This window comes from Cucurbita pepo, chromosome LG09 (assembly GCF_002806865.2).
Source record: "Cucurbita pepo subsp. pepo cultivar mu-cu-16 chromosome LG09, ASM280686v2, whole genome shotgun sequence".
In the NCBI taxonomy this organism is placed as follows: Eukaryota; Viridiplantae; Streptophyta; class Magnoliopsida; order Cucurbitales; family Cucurbitaceae; genus Cucurbita; species Cucurbita pepo.
The window spans coordinates 1,216,970-1,229,133 of NC_036646.1; the positions used below are offsets into that span (position 1 = coordinate 1,216,970).

At 36.3% G+C, this 12,164-nt stretch overlaps 2 protein-coding genes across 3 annotated transcripts; both read right to left on the bottom strand.

The window, feature by feature from the left end:
• Positions 1-9: 9 nt before the first annotated feature.
• LOC111802427 (proteoglycan 4-like) lies at positions 10-5,451 on the bottom strand. 2 transcript variants are annotated; one of them, XM_023686779.1, is made up of 9 exons: positions 5,241-5,451; positions 5,010-5,157; positions 4,770-4,841; positions 2,656-2,811; positions 2,506-2,578; positions 1,688-1,963; positions 626-1,076; positions 474-555; positions 10-388 (listed from the first exon to the last, which is right to left on the bottom strand). In XM_023686779.1, exons 4-9 carry the CDS (start codon positions 2,797-2,799, stop codon positions 191-193), a joined length of 1,224 nt encoding a protein of 407 aa, XP_023542547.1. In that variant the 5' UTR covers positions 2,800-2,811; positions 4,770-4,841; positions 5,010-5,157; positions 5,241-5,451; the 3' UTR covers positions 10-190. The 2 variants fall into 2 exon arrangements, with proteins under 2 accessions (XP_023542547.1, XP_023542546.1); XM_023686778.1 differs by having other exon boundaries at positions 626-1,082.
• Positions 5,452-8,444: 2,993 nt separating this feature from the next.
• Positions 8,445-11,072, bottom strand: LOC111802428 (putative SNAP25 homologous protein SNAP30). The gene is made up of 6 exons (XM_023686780.1): positions 10,888-11,072; positions 9,842-10,463; positions 9,278-9,371; positions 9,053-9,180; positions 8,860-8,957; positions 8,445-8,781 (listed from the first exon to the last, which is right to left on the bottom strand). The coding sequence occupies exons 2-6, from the start codon at positions 10,376-10,378 to the stop codon at positions 8,685-8,687; spliced, it is 954 nt and encodes a 317-aa protein (XP_023542548.1). The 5' UTR covers positions 10,379-10,463; positions 10,888-11,072; the 3' UTR covers positions 8,445-8,684.
• Between the last annotated feature and the right edge of the window lie 1,092 nt (positions 11,073-12,164).

Genomic DNA, 12,164 nt, shown 5'->3' on the forward strand with positions numbered 1-12,164 from the left:
ATTAAACGATGAAAACAGAGTAAAACAGAGAACCCATTTGAAAGCAACACGAATTACTGGTTATTTTTGTTCACAGAGCAGTCATTCAGTAATGTGCACACAAAAAGAAGAAAAAAAAAAAAAGTGAAATCATTACAGTTTGATGGTCAACAAAGTGATTACGAAGTTTGATAATGGAATTCGTTAGTGTTCAGCAGCAGGAACAAGAAACAGGGAGGTCCCCTGTTTGTCTGATAATATCTGCTTTTTGATTAGCTTTAAGAATATCATTTCTTCGCTTTTGATCGGCTTTGGCTCTTGCTTCTTCTGCAATTTGCTTTATGAAATCCATGTCTTCCTCGAATTTCTTTCTTCCTTTTTCCCTCTTCGACCTCTTCACGCCCGCAGCCTTCAACGTTTATAAACATTATTAAACAATTAGTTACCCTGTAAATGAAACGCACTTTAAACACAGAGATGAACTGATTATGAACCTGTGATTCTTCGTATTTCCTCATGGCTTTGTCCCTCTTCTTTCTTTCCCAGTAAGATACTGTCTCGTTCACTTTATGGAATCTGAAACATTTCCTCCAAATGTTTAAAAAACAATAAATTTGTTTCATTAATCCAAAAGTTTCGAGTTTACCTCTCGTTGATTTTAGCCATCTCAGCCTTTTCCCACTGATCTGCTTTTGTTTCTCTTGAATCATAAGGTCTGGTTTGGGTTGGGAGTGGTTTTTGTGGGTCGGTCGGCCGATTAATTGGAGTTGGAGGTCTTGGGACTACCGCTGGTTTCTCTGGTTCTGTTCTTCGCCGGCCGGAGATGTCTGCTGATTTCTCTGGTTCTGTTCTTCGGCTGCCGGAGATGCCTGCTGGTTTCTCTGGTTCTGTTCTTCGGCTGCCGGAGATGTTTGATGGTTTCTCTGGTTCTGTTCTTCGGCTGCCGGAGATGTCTGGTTTGTTGCCGGAAAAAGCTGTCTCTTTGAAGTATGGACGGTTACCGGGATCGGTTGTCTTTTCCGTTGGTTTCTGTTTTGGTTGTTCGTGGGTCACTGACACATTCCTTACTGGGCTTTCTTCAGGATCTTTCAGAAGATCTTTATCTAACACAAACCATTCAAATCCAAATTTGGCTTTAAAATCAGAGCATACGATTTTCATAAAAAAATAATCATTTTTATTTAATAATGAATCCAACCATAATTATTTTGGGTTCAATTGTTTATTAATTTTTTTTTATTTTAATAAAAGTAAGATTTTAGTTAGTAAAACACGATTTTATTGATTTTTAAATTTTTAATTAAGATTCACAACCTAATTTCAAAATTTTGATATATATATATATATATTAAAAATTATCTTAAGATATAAATAATTATTAAAGAATAAATAATAAAAAATTAAACTAAATAAAATATATATATAATTATATTTTTTTAAAATTAACAATTCAATATAATCTAGAAAGTTCAAAATTATTGAGTTGGGTTTTTCAGTAATTTTTTTTAACCTTCCTAATTTATTATTTTTTAAAAATATTTTTCAATTATATTATCATGTTTTTTATAAATTTAAAATTGGTTTCAAAATAAGTTTCAATATTAATTATATTTAGGAAATAATTAACTTATCTTAGGCGGATGAATTATCTGGAGAAATGTAAAGAAAAAGTAACCTATCAACGTCTGTAGGTAAAAAAATTTGTTACCTATTAACCGCCGGGAAAGCTTAGCAGGTTCCGGCGCCGGACGAGGAGTGGGGGGGCGATTGTCTTCCTTGAGGTGTGTAAACTTTGGGAACGACGACGTTTCAGGATAATCGGCATTCTTTTTGCGTCTCGCAATTTCTGAATTCTGAATGGAATGAATTGCGTAGGCGGCGGCGGCTACGGCGGTTACACGCTCTATTTCGTCGTCGGAAAATTCATTCCCTCGACTCATTTGCTGCAAAAATTGCCTTCCCAACCAGCCCGCCGTTGTTTTCTCTGCACAAAATAAACAATAAACATTTCTTGAAAACGACGTCGCTTCTGTGTTCTATTTTTCAACATTTTAGGATTTAACCTTTTAACACGCTAACAATTTTAGGATTTATACTTTAACACGTTTCTGTATTCTCAGGCTTTATATCCTTGTAAGAAATGTTTCGTTTTCTCTATGGATTTATATCATTATAAGAAATGTTTCGTTTTCCTATCTAACCGATGTGAAATCTCAGATCACACCATTTGTAACAGCCTAAACCCACCTTATGGGCTTCTCCCAAACACTTCAAAACGGTCTAATAGGGAGAGGTTTCCACAGAAAATGTTTCGTTTCCCTCTCCAATCGATATGAGATCTCACAAGAATGAAACAATATTGTAACTCCGAACAAGAATGGAACGAGATTGTAACCCTCAAAAACTTAAATGCTAACGTACGAAGGTACAAAACAAGAACGAAACGAGCTTGCAACCTTCGAAATTTAAACGAACATATGAAAGTATAGAACTAAAATAGAACGATGATAAAGTCCATCGGTTTACCTCTGAAAGATTGGGATTTCAGGGGAAACAAGTATGTTTGTGTTCTACTGGCTCGTTGTTGTCTGTCAATGTCCTGTGGAGGTGCAAGAAGATTTCTATGTTATACGTTCCATAAAATAAATTTGTTAGAACTATAAAAGCATTAAATACCTCATCTGTTGTCACCCAATGATCCATAGGGGTTGGAAAAGAAAGCTCTGTAATGAGGTTTCTTCTCGGCGGGGATATTGAAAGCTCACAGTGATGATGGCGTAGAGGAGGGTGGGTGGGATAGGGATTTATTTGGAGAAACATTACACTATTATTCTATATATAAAAAGAAAAGAACAGAAAAAAGTCAAGAACTTTTTTCACATAATTTATTTAGGGAATAAAAGAGAAGTGGAAGTTAAAAATATGCTTTGCATGAAACTCATGGGTTTGGAAGCTTGAAGGAAAGTATTCTTTCTTTTCTTTTCTTTCTAATCCATTTTGCTGCTGCTCATATCTTTCTTCAAAAGTCAGGAATTTCTACCTTTTAAAAGAGCTGGAAAAACCCAGATTAATAAATCTGCTGTTTCCTGGCACAAACCCGACCGGCCATGAAAAAAAGTTCAAAGGCTTGCTGGCTGGCTGGCTGCTCATGTATTCAAAATTCTGGACTAAAATCAATGCTGAGGATTATTGGGAGTGAGTCCCATATTGGTTAATTTAGTGGAAGATCATGGATTTATAAGTGAGGAATACTATCTCTATCGGTATGAGGCCCTTTGGGGAAGCTGAAAGCAAAGCCATGAGAGCTTATGCTCAAAGTGGACAATATCATACTATTGTGGAGAGTCATGATTCATAATATGGTATTAGAATCATGCTCTAAACTTAGCCATGTCGAACAAAGAATTGTGGGCCTCGAAGGTGTAGTAAAAAAGTGACTAAAGTGTCGAACAAAGGGTGTACTTTGTTCGAGGGCTCCAGAGAAATGAGTCGAGCCTCGATTAAGGAGAGGCTTATAGTGTGCTTTGGCTCCAGAGAAATGAGTCGAGCCTCGATTAAGGAGAGGCTTATAGTGTGCTTTGTTCGAGGGGAGGATTGTTGAGGATTATTGGGAGTAAATCCCACATAGGTTAATTGAGTGGAAGATCATGGGTTTATAAGTGAGGAATACTATCTCTATTGGTATGAGGCCTTTTGGGGAAGTCGAAAGCAAAGCCATGAGAGCTTATGCTCAAAGTGGACAATATCATACTATTGTGGAGAATAGTGATTCCTAACAAAGAAAACTGTTTATGAAGCATTCTCGTAACGGGAGTGAGTGCACCGCAAGACCAGACAAGTGACTCGCCAGTTTACCTTGTTACAGAGTAGTTTACCTTGTTACAGAGTTCCATCAGAAGAGAAAGAAAGAAGCCTTTGGGTTAAACATGAAAAAAGAAGCTTGAAATTGAATAAAGAAGGGTGGATGTGGTGGTTTAAACGAGGAATTCTGCTTCTGAAACTTCAAGAGCTTTGTGAACGCCTATTGGCTTCACTTGTTGCCTAAAGGCATTACCCTCGATCAACCGATCGATTATATATGTGAAATAAACTAAAGATCTAAATATTTCTTATAAGGGCCTGGAATCATTTCCTTAGGAGACATGTCTTAAAATTTTGAGAGATATGTGAAATAAACTAAAGATCTAAATATTTCTTATAAGGGCGTGGAATCATTTCCTTAGGAGACATGTCTTAAAATTTTGAGAGAAAGCTTTGAAGGGAAAGCCCAAAGAAACCAATATCTGTTAGCAGTGGGCTTGAGCTATTACAAATGATATCAAAACCAAGTTTTAGGCGGTGTGCCGCGAGGACCCTGGACCCCTAAGGGGCTATTACAAATGATTCTTGTTGTGCGCTGAAAGCGGAACAAATGTACTCACAACACCAATGAACGGAATTACACAAAGAGACACCAAGATATTTACGTGGTTCAGAGAGAAGAAGTTCCCCTACATCCATGGGTAGCAACCAATCACTAGTAAACAAAACAAAGTGTTACAAGTGAATACCTCACTATCACACTACAAATACTCTCACCAATATGTCACTCAAGAAATACAATGTGACACACAAAACTCTCCCAAGTCCCGATATCAAATTCCGATATCATCAACCTCCTAGATAAGTCCATTATATAGGGACAATTGTTTGGATCATCAAACTATCTTATTTAATCAACCGTTACAAATGGACAGGTATTGCACGAACAAACAAAATTATCAAATACATTTTGGGAAGGAAATACTTACAGCCTAGTGAGATCCAAGAGATTAGTAACAGCAGTGGGAAACGGTCCGACGATAGAAACCGCATAAACTTCCCTACAGTAGGCAACAAATTAACCCAGTTTAACGCATCATACAGACAGTACCAAATTTACAACAATGAGTTTAACGAGAATAGAACAATAAATGATAAACCAATCAACGAACAACAAGGCGAGTTGCTAATAATTATGATCAATTCAATAAACTAAAAGCCAATCATACAATTTAGTAACCACTCAGTAATCCCCTTGAGTAGAACAAGTGACACCGGACCAAGCAGGAAGATCACCATCGCTACACGGATCATCTCCAACCCATGAATACACCACTCTCCAGCCAAGAGAAGCCTCGATCTCATTCAATGCTTTAACTGCAAAAACACAAAATATTCAGTCCCTTGAAACCCATAGAGAAAAAAAAAATCACAAGAAAAGGTAATAATGTCGTCAATACCATCTCGTTTAAGTGTTTTACAGAGAACAGAATCGTTGAGCAGAGAGAACAAGATCAGGAATACAGAAAACGCGGGCAGTGAAAGTCGCCGCGCCATTATTTCAGATCTGTGAGTTCCTTAACTTCGAGAAGTTAATGGAATCTGAAAATGCAGAGATGAAATCGATGCTGGTTTGATAGATCTGCGTGAAGAAACGATTATGAAAACTTGCGCGCGNGTTTTTTTTTTTTTTTTTTTTCACTACGAACTCTGTTCTCTCGAGTTCGCTCCTTCAGGAAACTCGGAAAGGCCGATATTAATCCGTGGATTAACTTGCTTAACCTCATTAATTATTGTTACTATTATCATAAATGAAATATAAATAATCAAATTTGAAATAAAATAGATAATCTTCATAAGGGATCATCACAGCTTTCGGCGGGCGCCGTTGTCGGGGATCAAACCCGGGTCACCCAGGTGACAAGCAAGAATACTTACAGTGTGCTACAACGACCCTCAATAAATCACTTGGGAATCTGTTAAAAGTTCCTTAAACCCACTAGCAAACAATTTGTTAAGTTTAAAAAAATCAACACATATTTTTATGATACGTAAAAACTCGTTTTTAATTGATATAGTTTTCGACGCTCTTGTCGACGATAAAACCGGGATCACCTGCGTAACAGGCGCGAATACTTGCATTTATCGTACAACGACGTTAAAAAAAGGCATGAGAATCTGTTGAATGAGATGAAAAAAAGACATATTGGATTCTTGAACAATGATCATCTTAACTTTCGACGCTGTTATCGGGGATCGAACTCAGGTCACCCGCGTGACAGGCAAGAAGATAAAGCGCTCGAACAATATCTAATAATATCTTTATTATTTGATCATCTACCCGTTTCAAATTAATTTTATTTTACTAGTTTAATGTTCGCGTAATCTCTCATGTTTGTTCAAAATTACTATATTAAATTTCTTTTATTATATTTAAGCAATTTAATAGATCTAAAAAAGTAATAAGATATTTGGAATATTACAAACTCATTTCACTGTATGTAAAATGACTAAAAAGCCCATATCCACTCGTGATTTCAATTTAAACTAACTACGATTCACTAATTTCTCCCTCTGTTCTTTGTCACTTTCTCCTTAAATCGTTGTTGAATGAAGATAATATTCATTGATCAGTTACTCTTTGTGAAACTTGGACATTGAAGGAAGCGGAGACTGAGCAGAGATTAGACCCACTTACTGCTTATTGTCATGTTATGTGTTACTTTTTATTCATAATTTTATTTGAACAGGCCCTCTCTCTCCCGAGCCTCTTAGAGTGCTTTATGTGCTAGGAGTTGTATTTTCGAAGCATCACAAACGACCCTAATCGTCTTGCGGCGTGGCTCACTTAATTGGATACACGGAATTGGGGTTTCTCTCAATTAGCCCGTGTCTATTAACATGTAAATGTAGATGAAATCTTCATAAAATTATATATCTATGTCTGACTGATTTGTTGATATACGGTAAAGTTTCATGTCCAATATAGTTTGATGATGTTTCTTGATACTTAAATAATTCAAAATTCTCGTCATTTCTACGTTTACTCATTAAGTCATTTTGATTAGAAACTTGTTAGAAGATGCATTTCGCTCGTGTTTCTTTTAATACAATTGACAACCGGGAACCAACCCGCCTCAAAATTTTTATTATATATTATTTCTTTCATTAATGACAGTTTGAATAAAAATTAGGTAATATTTGCATGGGTTAATAAATATTGAAAAATAAAGATGATCTGAACCGTTGAATTTAAGAGGGAATGATCAACCGATGATGTTTAACGTACATGATGAAAGTGAGAGCAAAAAATTGAATGAAGAGTGAAAATGATTGCCAACTATACCCTTGGCCAATGGACAGGTCCCTCAAGCCAGTCCCTTCTGTCAATAAGGCCATAATAATATTTCCCCCCCTCATGAGTCTCTTGCTCTGCATTTAAACTTCTTCCCTTTCACTTTCACCATCTCTTCTCCTTTCTTCATCTCCTTTCTTCCCCCCCGTCCTTTTCTCTCTGTATCAGAAACTCAAAATGAAAGCCTCTCTTTCTCCCTCTTCATCTTTTGCCACCAATGGGCAGCTCATCATGATGATCTTGATAGTTTTATTCCTCTTCGTCTCGTCTTCCACGGCCACTAGACTCTCCAATCATCCACCTTCCACCACCGTGCCAGAAGCTTCTCCGATCACCCCTCGTCACCACCCGCCTCGCCACAAACAACAGCTTCATCCTTGTGATGCTCTCACTCGCGAAAACTCACGTTCTTTATGTATTCACCTTCATAGAGTTTACCAACATCGCCTCCCTGTCTACCTTCCACCCCTGCCGCTGCCATTGCTGACACACAATCAAATTGACCCTCGATACGGCGTCGAGAAGAGACTCGTGCCATCCGGGCCAAACCCTCTTCACAACTGAAACAAGAGAGAAAGAGAGAGCAAAGAAAGAGCAAAAAGAATCTTTCTTTACCAAGACAGCCATTTCTCTTCTCAGTTTTCTCGCTATTCCAGTACAACATATATCATCCACCCTTTTCTTCTCGAGTCCTATTAGTTAAGAATCAAGAAGAATATATAATCCTCGTACGTGATCGACGAAGTCAGAAGAAGACTATGCTAATTAGTGGACGAGTTTTTGTTCAATGTCGTATTGTCTTGTTTTCTTTCTTTCTTTCTTTCTTGGTTCGTTCAGGTCATTGTTGCTATTTCCATTCTTGTTTTTGCGTCCAAGTGTTCGAGTTTTGGTGTGTTCGAGTTCATTTTGATGTGGAAAAGTGGCAAAAACAAGCATGGAAATGACAAGGTATTTACTTTTAAGATTTGGGCTCCTTTTTTTAGTATTAAAGAAAAAGAAGACAAGTTCATAGGTGGTCGGGTCCGGAGGTAAGATTCAAAAGAAACCCATGAGTTTCATTAATTTTGGAGGTATAAGGTACAGATTGCCGACATGGCAGGATTCATGAGGTTTTCTTTCTTTGGAGGGGTACTATGGAACTTTCATATATCTTTTACTGTTTATGGAATTAATGTAATTTTGCTGTATAGGCTGTGTACTCTCTGAATCTATGGAAACATAATGTATGTAAAAGCCCCTTCTGAGTTTCTCTTACCTTTTTATCTTTTTTACTGTAGTTTTTTTATCTTCCATTTTTAGACATTTCACGTAAAAAAGAAAAGAAAATGGTATCTAACTCTTATTGTCTAAATTCATGGCTGCTATCTATCTTCAACAAGATGAAGGAACAGGCTTTTTCCTTGAAAGAATAGAAGCAATGTACTTATTATAACCTAAAAAATCACATGAGAAAAGAACAGAAGAAGTACACCAACGATTAAAGAATGTTTGAACGAAATGATTCCAGCTAGAAACAAAGAGAAGGGAAGAATTAGAGTGTCTGATTTTACTACCCAAGCAAACGGCGAGCTCGTTGATTGGCGCCTTTCACTCTAGAATTCAGCTCGTCGACATCGTCGCTTAGATGATCCAGAGCTTTGTTTTGCCTGCATTTTCCAGAAAATATTCATTCAGAACTATGTAATAATACAGCAATCTCTAAATTGAGTAAAAGAATGGCATACCTGTCAAGCTCGCTTCCCATGTCCACGGCCATATTCTTCAGATCACCCAAGATATTACTTAAATCTGAGAGTGCATCATCTTGCTTTTCCTTCTCATCCTGAAAAAATATTCTTACCCATTGTTTAAATCTGAAACCATAATAATGACTATAAACTCCTAAGATAGTGAAATGATAACAGCCAATGCTCTCACCTCGACTTTTTGCATTGCGCCAGATGATTCAGAAGGCGGTGTTCGAGTAGCCGACTGCTTTTTACCCGTAGATAAACCCAGTTTTTCCCTTTCCTCCTTGTTGTTTTCAGTTCTCCCAGATGAATTATCTGGACGGCCAATATGGACATAATCAATAGCGGATAAAATGGGAGAAGCAGTAAGTTATAGGAATGACAGTGTTAGAAGAACCAATGAAAATATAACCTGCTGTTATGAGAGGGCCTGTAATTTCTTTGGTTTTCTTTGGCTTCCATGGCTTAGAAAACATGCCTCCAAGATTATTCAGAAGTTTCTCTCCCTACAATTAATAGTAATGAAAAGGAAACTATTAACAAATGGAAAGAACTCATACAAAAGCAAAAAGTAAAAGTACGACAAAATCACTTCATTCAGTTTCTGGCTAGGATATCAGATTCCTTGCAAACTAAAATGTTATTTGTTATCCCATGATTCAATCTATCAATCGTTTCATTCGCGAGGAGTTGGATGAGAAGAAACTCTCATATCTGGTTCTGTAGTAGAGATGGCATTGAGAAATAACCGTCAACTATAACCCGAAAAGAACCAAATTTCATAAATACCATAGAGGAGGAATGAAAGGAATATCTTATCGAGGCAACCGTATTTGCTTCGGTAACATGCAAGCTAAGTACAGTTCACTTTCAAATTTTGAATAATCTGATTCTCTTTTTAAATATATCAAAACAACATGGGTCAATTAATCATTTCAGGATAAATGTGTCGATTGAAAACTAGTAAAAAGCCTACCTTACTTAGATCTTTATCCATATCAGCAGCCATCCTGTGGGTCCTCTCAATTTGCTCACCTTGCTGATGCAACATGTCAAGGGTCCTGGTAGCATCACTCCTTATGTCCTCAGCGATCTTCAGGCAGTTATTAACAGAATTTGTGGTCTCCTCAGCTTTATATACGGCATAGTTCTCCAATTCCTGCACACTCTGGTTCTCAAATCCTCCCGAGTCGCGAAAATCATTTTTGTATCCATTTTTAGAGGCTGAAGAAGTTGCATTTTTGTATCCGTTTTTAGAGGCTGAAGAAGTTGCAGTACCTCTTCTTCCAACAAAACCATCATCATCATCATCATCATCATCAAAAGGATTGGCGGAAATGGAGTTTGGTATAACAAGCGCAGGCTCGGAAGAAGTTCTTCTTGCAGGATTAAGTGTTTGGTTGGTTTCAGGTTCAGTATCTGAATCAAAAGGATTAGTACCGGATCCGGCTAATCCAGTATCAACAGAATTCTGCTTAGAAACTTTCACGGGGGATTTCATGAAACTAAACATCCTGGCTGTACAAAGAGACTTGAATTTTAATGAACTATTAGCTAAGCGGCTCTAAAACAAGGGATCTGGTGAATATAGCTGGTACCTGTAAAATGGTATTAAGAAGATCTACTTAGGAGAAGGCCATCAATTTCAAATCGAAAATAACTCTAAGATTACAGTATATTGGCAAAATATATATTAATAAAATAGCACTACAGTTTTTCCATTTGAAGACTATCAAAAAGAAATTGGAAATAAGAATGCAGAACGCAATTCAAGCATAAACTAGACTGTAAGATTAGGGATTGAAAGCTAAACCAAACCGATATTCTCAGCAATTTAGCCAATAACGATACAAATTAACAATATGAACGGAAAATGAGGGTTCAAAGACGGAGAAAATTTACAGAAATGCAGTGTAAATACGACTATAAGATCAACAGATAGATGAATTACCAAATTCATGAACTGGAAATAGAACCCCCAACAAACACAATCGAGAAGGGGAGAGTGAGAGAGAACGATACCTGAAAAATCGAAGCAGGAAGAAAAATTGAAAGGAAAGTGAAATAATGGATCGTGTTCTTGAGGATTTTCAGTGCGTTCAATCCTTTAACACAGATAGAATTGAAAATGGCGAAACAGATCGATGGGAGGCGACGCGGAAAAGCAGAAAACTGTACGCTCCCACTCGCTACAAAACATAAGAAATATTTTGAAATTCGTTCTCCTGCCCTACAAATTTAGACCGTTGGGATTCTCGATTGGGATTTTTCTTTTTTCTTTTCATTTATTTAAATTTTGTCGAGAGTGCGCGGCGCACGTGCGTCCCCATTTTTAGCACGTATCACTTATTTATTTATAATTAATTAAATAGTTGAAAGGTTGTTATTCAATAACTGTCAGTGTATTTTACTGATATTTAAGTCAATCAGATTATAGCTCAATGCATTCAAACATTATAATCTCCAAAAACATGTTTTTTTGATATCGCTATATAATCACAACCCGTCTTTACTCTATGGATACAAAACACTCATTCTTTAGCACCTAGTATAACAGTCCCTGGTGCAACAACAGGCACTCGTGTGACTTGGGGGTGGTGATTTAGTGGCAGTGGACGGCGAAGTAACTTTCAAAACTATCCTATGAATAAAATTCCATTTGAACGTGACTAGAATACTTTTAGATTAAGGACGAAAGAAATACCATTCACAAGAATTCTTGTTTAATATTCTAACAAAATTTTTAAAATATTTTACAAAATTTTGAATATTTTTTTTTTTTACAAAATAAAAAATTTGAAGAGTAATTTGTAAATAAAATTAAGCACTTTAATTTTATATTTTAGAAAAAGTAGGTATTTTTATTGGTTGGTGAGAGGCTCAACTTGCAAAAATATCATTTGGAAGAGGCCAAAAAAAATTGGACCATTTAATGCGAAGCCCTCAAATTTCATATATATATATATATATATATATATATATATATATATTATTCATGAAAGTTTTTTTTATTAGACTCACAAAAATTTTAATTTTATTTTTTGTAAAAAAATATCTGAATTTAGGTGGAGTTTAGGTGGGTACGTACGCATGTGTGGGCTCAACTCGGCTTAGATTAAGACTGGTTTTGAGCACGTTGTCCAAATTTTTTTAATTAAGTTCTAATTTTGCCTTAAATTACAAATCTTCGATTGGATACTTGTTCACGCTTTCATTTAAAATTATCTCTAATTTCAATAATATAATTTATTTTCGTAATATAATAAATATAATTTTTGGAGTTAAAAAAAATGTTGTTT